A 17,411-nucleotide genomic window follows, 5' to 3' on the forward strand; every position below is an offset into this window, starting at 1 on the left:
GTGTGTGTGTGTGTGTGTGTGTGTGTGTGTGTGTGTGCACTGAGTACCCAGGTGCTGTGTGAGAACGGAGACATGGTAGTGTGATATGCTCAAGAGCAGGAGGAGTGGTAGTGTGATATGCTCAAGAACAGGAGGAGTGGTAGTAGGGAGGGAGGGGGATAATCCACTGAAATGACAAGCTGCAAAAGAAATGATGCACAACTCTCACAGGCCCTTCACTCTTGAACGACAGCGCAGACACATTGCCACGAGGGGTTTACGGCTTGAAGACCTGAATGTTTTCGAGGTGGTGGGCTTGAATTTCCCATTTGAATAAAATCAGACCCTAATCTACATTTGTCGTTGTCGGTTCGGTTGAAAGAAAAAAGAAATGTGTGCAGTCAAACTGAAATGTTGCTAAGTAACAGGGATGGTGGACAAGGTGTTGAAATTAATGTGATGTAGTACTGCCGTGCTCACGCTGTTTCTCCTCTCTCTCTCTCTCTCTCTCTCTCTCTCTGCCTCTCTCTCTCTCTGCCTCTCTCTCTGCCTCTCTCTCTCTCTCTCTCTCTCTCTCTCTCTCTCTCTCTCTCTCTCTCTCTCTCTCTCTCTCTCTCTGCCTCTCTCTCTGCCTCTCTCTCTCTCTCTCTATCCCTCTCTCTCTCTCTCTCTATCTCGCTCTCTATCTCGCTCTCTCTCTCTCTCTCTGCTCCCATAGGTCCCCGTCTGAGAGCGGAAAGGCGCCACAGAGAGAACCTCCCCCAGGCCTGCCGACAGACACACATCCCAAACAGCCACGGAATGCGTCAACATCACTGTGGTGGTGAAATCTCGCTGACTACTCACTCCTCGCAGCTCACTGAATAAGCCTATACAGGGCATTCTGGGAGCATCCGGTGTTCACAGGCACACAGGAATGGCAGCGAGGGCCGGGTGAGAGCCCACAAATGGCTCCCGTCATGGCCACAGTTTCTGTGTATTAGTGACTTTTTACACTGTGGATAAGGGATGACTTTACATTGAGCCCATGGATTCCAGTATCTGTAAAGACTAGAACCTGCCATTGTGCATACTTACCTCTTATCAATATCTGAAAGTACAGTACCTGATGACCTAGTGGACCTTATTATTCCCAGTAGCAGTGCTGAACCATACGAGGGGATCCTAGTATTGAACATGACTCATGGGGAGGAGCCTGGCCCTGAGACACACACGGATTCAGCTGTTTTAACTTATCTGGAAGGTTTACTGATGCATCCCGTGGCGTCTGGGCCTGGGGCCACGGCAACCCGGAGATCAGAGGCTGACCGAGGGCACGGCAACCAGGTGGAGCAAGTCAACAAGATGGCCCGGCCCTTCCAGCTGCCCAGCCACGGTCCCGCCATCGTCACTGTTCAGAAGGCCGGGAACGGCCCTGCCCTGCACCATGGGGTCTCCCAGAACCTGAAGAAGGCCCGGCTACTCCGCTCAGGGGCCTGGAATGAGCCTGGAGCCCAGAGGCTGAGCTCCCCCCCTGTGGAGCTGCCCAGCCAGGGGGGTGGAGGAGACCTGCAAAACGGGGCCTTGGAGGGCTCTCCTCACGCTGGGGAGAGCACCCTGCTGGCTTCCCTGCTCCAGTCCTTCAGCTCCAGACTGCAGAATGTAGCCATGTCGCAGCAGTCCACCAAACCCCCCAGCGAGTGCTCCCCACCCACCGAGCCCCCTCCTGCTGCAGACAAGGAGCGGCTCGCCTGCTACGGCATGGCCTCCAGCCGCCTTAAGGGCCTGATGAGGAAGAGCAAGATGCAGAACCACAGTAGCACGCCTTACAGCCGGCGAGGCCACGGCCATAGCCAGGACAGGCCCTCTGAGTCCCCCTGCTCGGTACAGAGCAGCACCCCTCCTTCTACCCCTACCGCTGCTGCTGCTTCCACTGATGCTCAGTCCTGTGCAGAACGGCTCAAGGCTGTGGCCAACCTGGTAAAGATCCGCTCCAGCCCCGCCCCCTCGCCCAAGCCCAGTGTGGCCTGCAGTCAGTTGGCCCTGCTGCTGTCCAGTGAGGCCCACCTGCAGCAGTACAGTAGGGAGCATGCACTCAAGGTCCAGCACTCGGGCCACTCGGCCAGCGAGAGACTGGCCGCCATGGCAACGCAGCAGACCCAGGACAAGAGGCCGCCCAGTGTGGGAGAGGCTCCGCCCACCAGCACCACCACCGTTACCCCAGACGCGCTAAGCTCCTTAACTGCCCAAAACAGAACAGCGACAACAACACTCCCCCGACTGGCACTAAACTCCAGCTCAAGGCAGCGGAGCCCCTCCTCCCTGCTGCCAGCTCACAGCTCACCCTGCCCCACCCCTCTTCCTCTGCCCCTCACCCCCCACACCGACACCCAGACCCAACCCCAAACCCCCACTACTGAGAAACGTGGCTTTGACTCACGCCCCGCCAGGCCCCCCCAGACCTGTAGCAGCCTGCTCCTGCTGCTCCTCAACAACCACAACAACCAGAAGCAGCTGACTAAGAACGGGCACCTGGAGGACGACTGTGGGGTCCTGCCCCCTAGCCGCGGCTCCTCAGTCACCTCTGACAGCGAGTGCTCCGTCCAGGAGAAGAGCCTGGTCAAGAGAGAGGAGAGCTGCAGCGACGCAGAGAGCTCCTACTCCACCTGTTCTCCCATTGACCTCTCTATGAGGAGTAGGGCCAGCACCAGAGCTCCAGAGACCAGGCCTAAAGCCACCTCCCCCTCCACCTCTGTTTCCTACTCTTCCTCTTCTACTGCTTTCTCCTCCAGCTCTTCTTCTGCTATCTTTTCCTCTGCCCCTACTGTTTTCTCTTCCTCCACTACTTTCTCTCCCTCCTCTACCGTTCTCTCCTCTTCCTCCACTGCTTTCTCTTCCTCCTCTTCCTCCTCCTTAGACAAACTCACTGAGTCCCTGCTAAACAAGTGGAAGCCAGATCCCTCCGGTCCGAAGGTCCCCCAGGTTAAGAAGGAGATTGAAATGAGCCCAGACCTTAAGTCCCACCCCAGGGTCACTCTCATGCAGCTCCTTCTGGAGCGCAGGAATAACGACAAGGTAAACAAAATTGTGGTTGATCCAGATTTGCAGCATGACGCAACCCTGTCCAGTCTGTCACGGGGCCCACTTAAATCACTGGCCCCCTGGGAGGAAGTAAGGACACAGAGCCCTCTGGACAGATCAGGCCTTCCATTGTACTCTCTCAGCCGAGACCCCAGCAGCACCCCATCCCCCTACCCCTCTCCCCATGTCCAGTCCAGCCCTCTGGATCTGTGTAAGTCTAAACCCTTCCCTGCTGAGAAAGCTGCAGATGAGCCGGCGTTCAGCGCCAGTAAACTGTTACAGAACCTGGCCCAGTGCGGCACCGCCTCGCCCTCCCCACCCATGGTTCCCAGCAAAGTACCCAGACGGGAGCTGGAGGTGGGTGGTGGCAGGCCTCTGGCTCTGCTGGAGAGGCTCAATGCCCCCATCCAGAGGAACACAACAATTATCCCCCTCTCAGACAGGCCCTCGGGCAGCGGCACACCTTCGTTCGGTCGCCGTGGGGAGGTGTCGCCCACCTCGTCCCAGATCGAGAACCTTTTGGAGCGTCGCACAGTACTGCAGCTCCTGCTGGGAGCGAGCTCCTCCTCTGCCTCCTCCGTGGCCTCAGCCACCCACAGAGACAGAGACAGGTCCGGTGGGAGGTGCAGTGTGGAGATGGCAGCGGGGAGCTGCTATGAGAAGCCCCCTGGCACCTCTGTCATCTGTGACAGATCCAAGGGGCCCTCGGCAGCAGAATTCAAGGTTAAAACTGAACCAGGGGAAGAGGTCCTAGGCCTGTTGTCCTCTACAGTGTGTCAGGATGTGACGAGCAGAAAGAGAAGGGGAGGAGGAGGAGAAGGAGGGTATGACGACAGGCACAGCCCGCTCTCTGAACCCCAGCAGGACCTAAAAAAAGAGCCCCGGCCCACAGAGGTCATTGCTAAATATGGCCTCCTCAGCCAGCTCCTAAAACAGCAGAGCGCTACCTACTACACCAGCGCTACACAGCCACACACAGATCGCTGGCCCAGCCCTGTCCCTGTGAAGGAGGAGCAGAGAGACTACCACCAACAGGGGCCCAGCCCTAAAAAGAGACGGCTCTGCTCAGAGCTGGCTATGAGCCTGAACAATGGCAGCCTTCATAGGGCCGTGGTGGACATTGGAAGCAGCCACAGCCACAACAGCCTGGTCCAAAGCCAGATACAGGAGGAGCCTGATTACCACAGGGGCCTCAGGAGCCCTAATGAGGAGGAGGCCCCAGCCAGGAGCCCCAGCAGTGAAGCTCTCCTCCCCAGGGAGAGCCGGGGCTTCAACGTGCTCAAACAACTGCTCCTGTCTGACAATTGTCTGAAGGAGCTGTCCCAGCAGCCCCGGGGAGTCCCCAGCCCCTCTGTCCCCTCTGTGTTGCAGACAAATGGTAAAGCCAACGGGAGCGTCCTCAACCTCAATCAGTCAGGCTACAATCAACACGACCTCCTCAACCTGCCTACCCTGCCCTGGCACCACCCCCATAGCTCCCTCAACTCAGGGCCACCCAGCCACCTCAGACCCCTGCCCACCCCCCAGACAGGGGACATCAGTCAACGCTCCCCCTGGGGGCGACACACAGCCCCCCCACCCCGTCAGGACTCGCCCAAACGGTACCACACCCCGGTGAAACGGGAGCCGGAGAGCCCGGTGCAGTGGGCAGGTCGAGACCAGGAGGAGGAGGGCTGTGACTTGCGCCCAGACTCCCCCCGGCTCACCCGCTCCAACCCCATCCTGTACTACATGCTGCAAAAGGGTAGCGCTCAGCTGAGGAGGGAGGGGAGGGACCAGGCGGAGGGGACCCAGGGGTCAGGGCCAGGGGGAGTGAAGGTGAAGGAGGAGCCAGGTAATGATGGCCATGATGCCTATGAACACAAAGTGAGCTCTGCCACCACCACCCAGCACTCCTCCCTGTCCCCTCCCTACAATAACAACAAGCACAGCCACAAAAACGACAGGCTGAGCGACTCATCTGACAAATGGTAGTTTTAATGACTTTCATTAACTAAAACATAAAAAATTGCCAAATTCATTTGTAGTTAGATGAGAAGAAATAACAACAAGGAATGCAAGAGTGAGGATTTTGAATGAAAAGAACCGAGCAAATGAATTCAAGGCATTCTTTTCATTACTGTATCATAATTATCGATGGCTCGGTTTACGGAATGGGTGGTACGATGTAGCTCTACTTCAACAGAATGTCAAATCACTTGCACCAAAATTAGGTAATTGTCAAATTTGAACATGCCCACTGGTGATTTCCATACAGTATGTATTTCACATTCTTAAATGAATGAAAGAAAGCACCTTTCAAAGAAGTTGTCTGGTTTTACTCCAATGATCTGTGTCTGTATTGCACACATATCACTATTCTGTGTCCTCTTTGTTGGCACCTGTAAAACATTGATCAAGAACATTTCCAGCTACCTTTATTATTGATGACTCCAAAAATCACTGCATCTTTATTTATTTTCCCAACAGGAAGTTTTCAGATAGACAGAGAGCATACATTTTTGGTCAAACCCTAAATATAGTCATACCAGGGCAAGCACAGCAGTACATTAAAACATACACGATAGAGACATGTTTAAAGGAAGACCCTGTGAACAATGTTCATAATCAAATCTACTAAAGGTACCTACAGTTCAATTCTGTTAGAGGGCTCTGTATTGGTTGCTCCTGCACCTTTTCCTCAAGACTGATTTATTATATGATCATCAGTGAGTCGACTATGTCGACTGACAGACAGGGCTCATGTGGTCACAATGCATTGCATTTTGCTTTGATATGTAATGAACTTGTTGGGGCTACGTTTTGACAGTGCAGATGCGGGGTGACGTCTTAATAGATGGTAATACAGCTATTATTTATTTAAAAAACCTTTGACGAGCCTACCTGTAGGACAGTGAGTTGTGGGTGGCAGTAGTAGTTGTATACCAGTGGAGGCTGCTGAGGGGAGGACGGCTCATAATAATGGCTGGAACAGCGCAAATGGAATGGGATCAAACACATGGAAACCATGTGTTTGATGTTGTTGATGCCTTTCCACATATTCCTCTCCAGCCATTACCACGTGCCCGTCCTCCCCAATTAAGGTGCCACCAACCTCCTGTGTTGTATACAGGTTCTGGGCAACAGTTAAAATACTGCAGCATCTGCATAACTATTTGTTCCCAATGAATTCAAAATGAATGGTTTTGAAATATAAATGCATATTCTGAAATTTAAAAAATGCAGTCTAATTTGATATTGTACCCCTGAGTTTGCACTGTCAAAGTTGAGCTGTTGGTGTCCTTAAAAATAATATGTTTATGGCATGTAATGAAAAAATGTCAGTGTTGTTATCCATTGAGAATTTGACAGTTTGTAAAGCTTATCTTGTGTTTCTTGATTCTCGTGCTTTATAGACACCTTTTACTTTCTTGGAGGTTTCTTAGCTCATATTAAAATGTAAAAATAATTGCATGGAAATAAAGAGGAAACCACAGGTACATTTTAAAGCAGCTGGATATGACGTGAACCTGTCACCCAATAATCATTGAGACATTGTTGGTGTTTTGAGGGCTTATCTGATCTCTAGCTCGTTATTTGGATTGTACTGTATTTGATCAGTTTCTGGTTTCAGTTTCCCACACTGCTGTCATCCATTTAGTCTTACATGTGATCTTTTTTAATACATACACATATGAAGTACATATTCAGTACGTTTCTTCTATTATTAATAGATTTTCACAATGGTTAAATATATTTGTGTAAATAGTACTTTCATTATGAAAGATAACTATTTTGTATTGGTGAAGAAAAATATATGACCCTAGTTTTTAATGCCCGGAAAAATGTAAATATGAATTCTATGCGTAATAGTGTACATACATACAAATGACAGAGGATGCTATGCCCATTTTTTGGTTGGTTTGTTCTTTGCATGTGTCTCTATGTGGTAAAATGATAATCTATCCTGCGCTGTGTTGTGTAATACTGTCTGACTCTCCTCACTGCTGCCTGTTGCATGCAGACGCATGGGAACTACCTGTGTATCCCTACTGGTGATGGGGTAAAATGTCAAGTCTTAAAATAGGTATTTTTATCACAGAGAGAGAGACGGTCATTTAGAACATGAACAGTCCCTAAATAACCACAGACTGTTGAGCAAGTGGAGAAAACGTGTGAAAATAAACGTGCATTGAATATTTTTGTGATTTTATTTTCTGTTACTGGTTGATGACAGAGCGGAGGTATGAAGTACAATCATAGACCTACTGGCATTGTGCATCTGAAACATACATTTGTAGCAAAAGAAAGTTTTTGTTTCATTTTTCCATGTGACAACCTGAAACATTATTTCATTTTTTATGTTTGCATTTTTTTGGGTGTTCATTTGCACTGATATCTCCAAAATAAAGTACTAAAATGCTTGACTGAGTTATGCTCCTGTTTCATTTACGATATTCACCTTACCTAACTATAATAACTTATTATATATACTACGGTATTTGATATGATTGATTTCATTGTTTATTCCCTAAATTGGTCTATATTCCCGTACACATATTGTCAGTGTGAGTCAGTTCCTGTTCAGCTTCCTCATTCATGGTGCATTCTAAGCCCTGAGGACGTCATCTAGTTCAGATAACTTTGATTCTGAGTTCTCTGTTGGCCACTTCTCTGCCAGATCTTAACAAAGGCAGGAAAGGCATTAAAAGGAAGGAGGACAGGAGTGGAGGTCAGTAGATGTGCCCTGGATGCATGCACCATGGTATACCCTTTGAAGCTGAATCCACATCACATCTCTCCCTCAGACTAAAATAGATCACATTATATTATCGCCATAAAACACCTGAAGTCCTGTTTTCAGACATCCTGATGATCCCTTTCATGAAGCAACAGCTCTGCTCAGGGACAGAAAACAGCCTGTACTTAGAGAGGAAGAGAAAGAGGAGAGGGGCTTTTTAAAGGTGAAAGGAAGTTCAACCCAAACTTTCTGAACGTTGAAGTCCAGTGGGTGAACAGTCGGGTTTTTGTCCGTCTGCAGACAGTGCACTTTTGAAATCCTGCTCGGTTCCGCAGCAGTCCAAGCCTGACTAGCTTTCCCTTTATTTAATCCTCCCATGACTGGCTGCACTCTCTTTAAACTTTCAGTAGCCTTTCCCCTGGGTGAACTTCTACTTCCCAAGATCCTTATCAAGCCCTGAATGGCCAATAACCCCTCAATGTCATCCCACTGCCAAAACAGCAGTGAGCATAAAGGAGGCACAAGTTTAAACCGAGGTCAAGGTGTAAAACTTGACAATCAGCTGTTTGTCTGTGCTTCACCCTTTGATTCCCTGACCTCGACATGGGGCCAGAAGGATGCATGCAGCACAGCAGGTCACCAGTGATTCAAATTGAGTCAAACAACTTGGCATTTCTCATAGGCTAGTCAGAAGCCTCAAAAACAAGTTCCAGGCATTGGTTGTTTCAGTAGTGTATATTTGGTCAAAACTCGGTCCAGAGCATTGTTCACATGAAATTCTAAACTTTGTCAAGGATCTGCACAGCTTCCCACTACAAGAGGGTACTTCATCTGTACAAAAGTTCACAAATGGTTTTTGTTGGGATGATGCTTTTATTGGGATGATGCTCATTAAAACTGTTGTTTTTATTTTCTGTATTATTTTGATTTATCAAATGGTTTTGTTTACTCACATGGGGACCATGCAGGACCAACATGTGTCTTTAGTTGTCATGGTGATTGTTCTGATGAATCTCCCCACAGATGTTCAGTCACCCCGCTCATGCTAGTGTTTAGGGTTGCAAAGGGAGGGTATATTACTGGAAACTTTCGAAGTCTACCAGTAAACTACGAGAATTTTTGTAACTTTCAAGGATTTTATGTTAATCTTTCACAAGACGTCTAGTGTCCCCTTTGGGTACTTCAAATTATCACAGGTGTCTGTTTTTATCTCTCGCCCTCAGTGTGTTCTTATCACGTGAAATATATAAAATAATCAAATAAGATGATTAAAAAAAAAATTGAATGACGAAGCTGTAAAACATTATCCTAAACATAAACCATCAACTTAGTGAATACCACTTGTCTTTAATTGAAGGGTTTCAGCATGAAATATGCTCTTTTACTTTTATTTATTTTACTATGTCTATGCTGTAAATATTTTGGGGACAAAAAAAAAGTCAATTGTTGAAGAGTTGCAGAGTTAACTGAAAATAATGCAATTGTTGATTAGATGCTTTTTTCATTAATTAGTCCACCTGTGGTAAATTCATTTGATTGGACATGATTTGTAAAAGCACACACCTGTCTACATAAGGTCCTACAGTTGACAGTGCATGTCAGAGCAAAAATCAAGCCATGATGTTGAAGGAATTGTCCGTAGAGCTCTGAGACAGGATTGTGTCGAGGCACAGATCTGGGGAAGGGTACCAAAAAATGTCTGATGCATTGGAGGTCCCCAAGAACTCAGTGGCTCCATCATTCTTAAATGGAGGAAGTTTGGAACCACTGGGCGGCTGGCTGGCCGCCCAGCCAAACCGAGCAATCGGGGGAAATGGCTTTGGTCAGGGAGTTGACCAAGAACCCGATGGTCTCTCTGACAGAGCTCTAGAGTTCCTCTGTGGAGATGGGAGAACCTTCCAGAAGGACAACCATCTCTGCAGCACTCTACCAATCAGGCCTTTATGGTAGAGTGGCCAGACGGAAGCCATTCCTCAGTAAAAAGCACATGACAGCCTGCTTGGAGTTTGTCAAAAGGCACCTGAAGACTCTCAGACCAAGAGAAACAAGATTCTCTGGTCTGATGAAACCAAGATTGAACTCTTTGGCCTGAATGCCAAGTGTCACATCTGGAGGAAGCCTGGCACCATCCCTACGGTGAAGCATGGTGGTGGCAGCATCATGCTGTGGGGATGTTTTTCACCAGCAGGGACTGGGAGACTAGTCAGGATCGAGGCAAAGATGAATGGAGCAAAGTACAGAGAGATCCTTGATGAAAACCTGCTCCAGAGCGCTCAGGACCTCACACTGGGGCGAAGGTTCACCTTCCAACAGGACAATGACCCTAAGCACACAGACAACGCAGGAGTGGCTTCGGGACAAGTCTCTGAATGTCCTTGAGTGGCCCAGCCAGAGCCCAGACCTGAACCCAATCTCTGGAGAGACCTGAAAATACCTGTGCAGCAACGCTCCCCATCCAACCTGACAGACCTTGAGAGGATCTGCAGAGAAGAATGGGAGAAACTCCCCAAATACATGTGTGCCAAGCTTGAAGCGTCAAACCCAAGAAGACTCAAAGTACTGGGTAAAGGGTCTGAATACTTATGTAAATGTGATATTTCCATTTTTTGTTTTTTATAAACTTGCTAAAATTGATAAAACCCAGTTTTTGCTTTGTCATGAGATATTGTGTGTAGATTGATGAGGGGGAAAACGATTTAATGCATTTTAGAATAAGGCTGCAACATAAACAAAATGTGGAAAAAGTCAGGAGGTTTGAATACTTTCCAATGGACTGTATTTTTCAATAATAGCATATAATCTTTGGGAATTTACAAGCAACAAAGTAAAAGCTAGACAATCAGGCCCCCATTGATTTTGTTATCATGTTTTAGCATAAGAACACAGCATTAGCCATGCAAAAATGCATAGAATTATGGGAAATTAGTTAAAAAAACTTCTCTCAGATCCATGGTGACATTTATAGAATTTCAGGAAATTGGCTTTAAAACTGCAAAATGTTCTTTCAGCTTCATGGCAGGACGTGTGGAATTGCAGGAGATTAGCTTTGAAACGGCAACATTTTCGCTACGCTGCAAAGATAAAAAAATAAATATGATTTGGTCTGTGTATGTTTTTTTAGAGCCCTACACAGGCATTCATTTTAAGCCTGGGTCCCACCCATGCCGGCAACGTTCAGGCCCTACCCTACCCAGGCCCGATTACGTCTGCCAAATTTAAGGCCCGGCATTGCCTGAAATAATTTCCTCCGTTAGTAAATCCATTAGCTGCTCTCTGTCTGTCACTCGCTCCCTGGGTGCAGCTCGCTGTGCATGTGCTCTGCTCATGGCATCTCTGATTCTGTGAGTATCCATAGAAACAGCTCCGCTTGAGCTGCTCTGCTCAATGAAGAGACATGGAGAGAGCAGTTAGCTGTCAGCTACTTTTCTTCACTCATCTCCGTCAAAACTCAAGGAACATTATTTTCTGTGAGATAATCTCTCCTGTTTTATATTTGATGAGGATGAAGCACTTCTGACACCATGTTGTGATCTTAGTCAGATATGACTGTACTGTGCAGAAGAGCACAAGCAACTGGCTCAGCTTCAAAATGTTATTGATCAATTTAGTGATACCCGAGCCCTGCCGTACACTCATTATTCTTTATTTTACCCGGCCCTAACCCGATGTATAGTGTCTGGCCCGTTGGGCTCGGGTCGGGTAACAGAGCTCTGTTTTTTCACCGCTCAACCCTTATGGTGGGTTGCGACATAAAAGACACCTCAATTGGTGGGTCACGAAGCCAAAAGGTTTGGGAACCCCGGCCATAGATTACCTGTTTTATTACCAAAATTACAGAAGATTCCTGTAACTTTGGTAAATTACTGTTAGCTTTGCAGCTCTACTAGTGTTTGAACTTTGAGCACATGGTTTGACCTCCCATGTTATGTGAACACACACAGCAATTAACATTGTATGTGTCATGTGACATCATTTAGACCAAGGGTGTCAGGTGCTCCTCCTGATGAGAAGTTTACAATTAGAAGTAAATAAGAAAAAAAGAGTAAACATAACAAGATACCTTAAAATATATATATATATTTTAACGTTTTCTCTTTAATAAACAATACAAAACATACACATACAAACAACAACATCATACAAACATCAACTACATCACAGCTGCCCAGACCCATTAGCACACAACCCCCATCTCCAGCGTCCGCATCACTTTCCGCCACATGGCCTGAAACTGCACCATTTTGTTTCTCTCCGTAGCCCACACACTTTCAATATTTAAATAATACATCTTTAGATTTTTCCATTGTGTTAATGATGGCTGATTGATTGGTTTCCATGTTTTTAGTATACTTTTTTTTCAAGATGAGTGATAAGAGAATTATCCAACCCATCGGGTATCTCACTACACCCCCATATGTCATGTCTTGAAATATGCAGACAGGCGGATTAAAAGTACATTTACAATGTAATACTTCTGACAGCAAACTTCCGGAGTTTATAGCATTCCCAGAAAGCATGTATTATTGAGTAATTATTAGTTTTACGCTTAAGACATTACTCTGCTATTTGTGAATTTTGTCTCTTGTATAATAAATAAAAAGTATTTAATTTGATATAATAGATAATCTCTTTTAAATTATATGGTTTTAATACTTCAATGAATGGATGTAATTGGAAAGTAAAACTTGAAGTGAACCAACATAAATAATAATACAAAAAGTAGAATCAAACAACTGAGCGAGGAAAATCCTGTTCATTTTCCATCGCTAACCAGTTTCCCCAATGGGGCCTTGGCTTTTGAAGATGTACCTCTTGTGAAGTCTGGAGCCTTAAACGCTAAAGGTCATGACCTCTGAACCTCCCCTCGGCCTGACAGCCCTCTGTTTCTCGGCAGCCGAGGATCATGTGTTGCCCTGCAGCTGTGAGCCGGCCCCCCATCGGCTTTATGACCCCGTTTTTCAAAGGGCCTCTGTAAATATGACAACTGGCAGCATGATTTCAGTTCTTTCTTTTAATCACACCTGATAGCCTTTTGACCCTTTGACCTTCTCTGCTCCCCAGGCCTCTCTGTGGGGGCGCATAAACGTTTGGGTAATTACTTAATGTCATAAATGAGTAATTATCCTGATGTGTGGAGTGGAGTTTTAAGATGAGTTCCGTGATTATTGTGATAGTGGAGCCGACTGAACATCTAATGGTCTATTAGTACTACTGGATAAATACTCTGTTTACTAAGACAGTCTGTTTACTGTGTCAATGAAACCAGTCTCAAAGACACACAGAGTTAACATTTGGTTCATTATTGATGAGGTTAAAAATAACACATTTTGTATAGCCTGCATATTGATGGTCAAATGAATACATGTAAACTGAGGGAGTGAAATATGAATGATCCCTAAGAGCAGTCAAAGCCTCAGTGTAGCAGCCTGCCTGCCTGTCCGTTTGAGGGATCTTGGCTGACATTGAATAGTATGTCTGACATCTGCAGTGTCAGACAAGCACAAGGGTAAATGTTTTACAAACTGGATGGGGAGAGCTAGTGGTGTCACTCTACTGTCTGTTAATGTCTTCCTCACAGGAAAGTACTCAAATCGAATTATTTCCTCAACCAAACCCTTTACTGCTATTTATGCTCTCCGGTGTGAGTATATTCCTAGAAAAAGCACTCAATAACATCTAAAGATTGTTTATGCTAGGTAATCCACAATTATCTTAACCAAATTGTAAAGTTCAAAATTGTCCAGAATGGAAACTGCACAGTGCTTGATTGTGGCTATGTGTCCCCATTATTCTAATGAAACACTTGTAAAAAAGTAAGATTACATTGATTTGACCTATGTAACCTCCAATTCTTAAAGCATTCTCTAAGCATTTTCAAGGAGACGGTTTTCTTGTGACTGGCTGTGTAGTTCAACCACATATGACAACACTGTGCCGATCTATGGGCTCATGAACTTCACAAATAAAAATGTATCAAAAACCCCAGTCGAATGAGAAAGGGCGGTTCAGTGTCAGCCGGTCTTGCTGAGACCAGATTGAGATGTGAATTTTGTGCAGGTGGAGTCCAATTGCCATTTAGGGGAAACATGCAAAATGTAACTCTGTTGTTAGGGTTGAGGGGAGGGACAGAGCCTCAACTTTATTTAATGCATCTGGTATTCAGAGGGGATCTTGATTAATCTCCACCATACATAGCTCGCATATTTATAGGTTATTGTTGAACTGTAAAGATGTGGAGTCAGCGACAACTGTGTGGAACATTGGAGGATAGGAGAACACACTGCTATACGTGATTCAAATCAAATCACATTTTATTTGTCACATGCGCAGAAGTAGACCTTACCGTGAAATGCTTACTTACAAGCCCTTAACCAACAATACAGTTTTAAGAAAATAGAGTTAAGAAAATATTTACTAAATAAACTAAAGTTTAAAAAAAAAACATTTTTAAAAAGTAACAATAAAATTACAATAATGAGGCTGTATACACGGGGTATCAGTACCGAATTAATGTGCAGGGGTACAGGTTAGTCAAGGTAATTTGTACATGTACGAGGTGTAAAGTGACTATGCATTGATAATAAACAGTGAGTAGCAGCAGTGTAAAAACAAGGGGGGGGGGGGGGGGGTCAATGCAGGTAGTCCAGGTGGCCATTTGATTAATTGTTCAGCAGTCTTATGGATTGGGGGTAAAAGCTGTTAAGGAGCCTTTTTGACCCAGCCTTGGCACTCCGGTATCGCTTGCCATGCGGTAGCAGAGAGAAAATTCTATGACTTGGGTGACTGGTGTCTTTGACAATTTTTGGGGGCTTGCTCTGACACTGCCTAGTATATACAGTGGCAAGAAAAAGTATGTGAACCCTTTGGAATTACCTGGATTTCTGCATAAACTGGTCTTACAATTTGATCTGATCTTCATCTAAGTCACAACAATAGACAAACATAGTCTGCTTAAACTAATAACACGCAAACAATTATACGTTTTCATGTCTTTATTGAACACACCGTGTAAACATTCACAGTGTAGGGTGGAAAAAGTATGTGAGCCCTTGTATTTAATAACTGGTTGACCATCCTTTGGCAGCGATAAACTCAACCAAACGTTTTCTGTAGTTGCAGATCAGACCTGCACAACGGTCAGGATGATATTTTGGACCATTCATCTTTACAAAGCTGTTTCAGTTCAACAATATTCTTGGGGTGTCTGGTGTGAACCGCTCTCGAGGTCATGCCACAGCATTTTAAATTGGGTTAAGGTCAGAATTCTGACTGGGCCACTCCAGAAGGGGTATTTTCTTCTGTTGAGGCCATTCTGTTGTTGATTTACCTCTGTGTTTTGGGTCGCTGTCCTGGTGCATCACCCAACTTCTGTTAAGCTTCAATTGGCGGACAGATAGCCTTACATTCTCCTGCAAAATGTCTTGATAAACTTCATTTTTCCATAGCAAGCTGTCCAGGCTCTGAGGCAGCAAAGCAGCCCCAAACCATGATGCTCCCTCCACCATACTTTATAGTTGGGATGAGGTTTTGATGTTGGGGTGCTGTGCCTTTTTCTTCTCCACACATAGTGTTGTGTGTTCCTTCCAAACAACTCAACTTTAGTTTAATCTGTCCGCAGAATATTTTGCCAGAAGCGCTGGTGCACATCCAGGTGCTCTTTTGTGAACTTCAGACGTGCAGCAATATTTTTTTTAGACAGCAGTGGCTTCTTCCGCGGTGTCCTCCCATGAACCCCATTCTTGTTTAGTGTTTTACGCATCGTAGACTCGTCAACAGTGTAACGAACGTCGTAATCCTCCTCGTCTGAGGAGGAGCAAGGATCGGACCAAAACGCAGCGTTGTATGTATCCATATTTATTTGAATAGTTTTAAACACAAACAAAAACAATAAACAGAAAGAAACCAACGACGCTACAGTCCTGAACTTGAGAACATATAAAACATGAACGCAGGAACAGGAACAATCACCCACAAACAAACAGTGAACACAGCCTACCTAAATATGGTTCCCAATCAGAGACAACGTAAAACACCTGCCTCTGATTGAGAACCATATCAGGCAAATCAGACACACCTAAACCAATGAGACACATAACATAGACTACACCCACCCAGCTCACGTCCTGACCAACTAAACAAAGACTAAACAAAGGAAATAAGGTCAGGAACGTGACAAACAGAGATATTAGCATGTTCCAGAGATTTCTGTAAGTCTTTAGCTGACACTCTAGGATTCTACTTAACCTCATTGAACATTCTGCACTGTGCTCTTGCAGTCATCTTTGCCACTCCTAGGGAGAGTAGCCACTCCTAGGGAGAGTAGCAACAGTGCTGAACTTTCTCCATTTATAGACAATTTGTCTTACCGTGGACTGATGAACATCAAGGCTTTTAGAGATACTTTTGAAACAATTTCCAGCTTTATGTTGATCTTCTGAGATCTCTTTTGTTCGAGGCGTGGTTCACATCAGGCAATGCTTCTTGTGAATAGCAAACTCAAATTTTGTGAGTGTTTTTTATAGGGCAGGTTTGTTCTAACCAACATCTCCAATCTCATCTCATTGATTGGACTCCAGGTTAGCTGCCTCCTGACTCCAATTAGATTTGGGAAAAGTCATGAGCCTAGGGGTTCACATATTTTTTCCAACCTACACTGTGAATGTTTAAATTATGTATTCAAAAAAACAATAATTGGTGTGTTATTAGTTTAAGCACACTGTGTTTGTCTACTGTTGTGACTAAGATGAAGATCAGATCACATTTTATGACCAATTTATGCAGAAATCCTAGTAATTCCAAAGGATTCACATTATTTTTCTTGCCACTGTAGGTCCTGGATGGCAGGAAGCTTGGCACCAGTGATGTACTGGGCTGTACGCACTATCCTCTGTAGCGCCTTACGGTCAGATCCCGAGCAGTTGCCATACCAGGCGGTGATGCAACCGGTCAGGATGCTCTTGATGGTGCAGCTGTAGAACGTTTTGAAGATCTGGGGACCCATGCCAAATAATTTCAGTCTCCCGATGGGGAAAAGTCATTGTCGTGCCCTCTTCACGACTTTCTTGGTGTGCTTAGACCATGATAGTTTGTTGGTGATGTGGACACCAAGGAACTTGAAACTCTCGACCTGCTCCACTACAGCCTCATCGATGTGAATGTGGGCGTGTTCGGACCTCCTTTCCTGTAGTCCATGATCATCTCCTTTGTCTTGTTCACGTTGAGGGAGAAGTTGTTGTCCTGGCACCACAATGCCAGGTCTCTGACCTCCTCCCTATAGGCTGTCTCATCGTTGTCGGTGATCAGGCCTACCACTGTTGTGTAGTCAGCAAACTTAATGATGGTGTTGCTTGGCCACGGAGTCGTGGGTGAACAGGGAGTACATGAGAGGACTAAGCATGCACCCCTGAGGGGCCCTCGTATTGAGAATCAGCATGGCAGATGTATTGTTGCCTACCCTTACCACCTGGGCGGCCCATCAGGAAGTCCAGGATCCAGTTGCAGAGGGAAGCGTTTAGTCCCAGGGTCCTTAGCTTAGTGATGAGCTTTGTGGGCACTATGGTGTTGAACGCTGAGCTGTAGTCAATGAACAGCATTCTCACATTGGTGTTCCTTTTGTCCAGGTGGGAAAGGGCAGTGTGGAGTGCGATTTAGA

The 17,411-nt window shown here is 45.9% G+C and overlaps 1 protein-coding gene across 2 annotated transcripts in view; it reads left to right on the top strand.

The window, feature by feature from the left end:
* LOC139537415 (nuclear receptor-interacting protein 1-like) overlaps positions 1 to 7,442 on the top strand; it is a 60,349-nt gene extending 52,907 nt beyond the window's left edge. For both annotated transcript variants that reach the window (XM_071338666.1, XM_071338667.1), the window contains one exon: positions 698 to 7,442. In XM_071338666.1, coding sequence (XP_071194767.1) covers positions 1,156 to 5,013 — 3,858 coding nt within the window. In that variant the 5' untranslated portion in view covers positions 698 to 1,155 and the 3' untranslated portion in view covers positions 5,014 to 7,442. The remainder of the gene's footprint in view (positions 1 to 697) is intronic.
* The last annotated feature ends 9,969 nt before the right edge of the window (positions 7,443 to 17,411 follow it).

The sequence above is a fragment of the Salvelinus alpinus genome, chromosome 13, assembly GCF_045679555.1.
Source record: "Salvelinus alpinus chromosome 13, SLU_Salpinus.1, whole genome shotgun sequence".
In the NCBI taxonomy this organism is placed as follows: domain Eukaryota; kingdom Metazoa; phylum Chordata; class Actinopteri; order Salmoniformes; family Salmonidae; genus Salvelinus; species Salvelinus alpinus.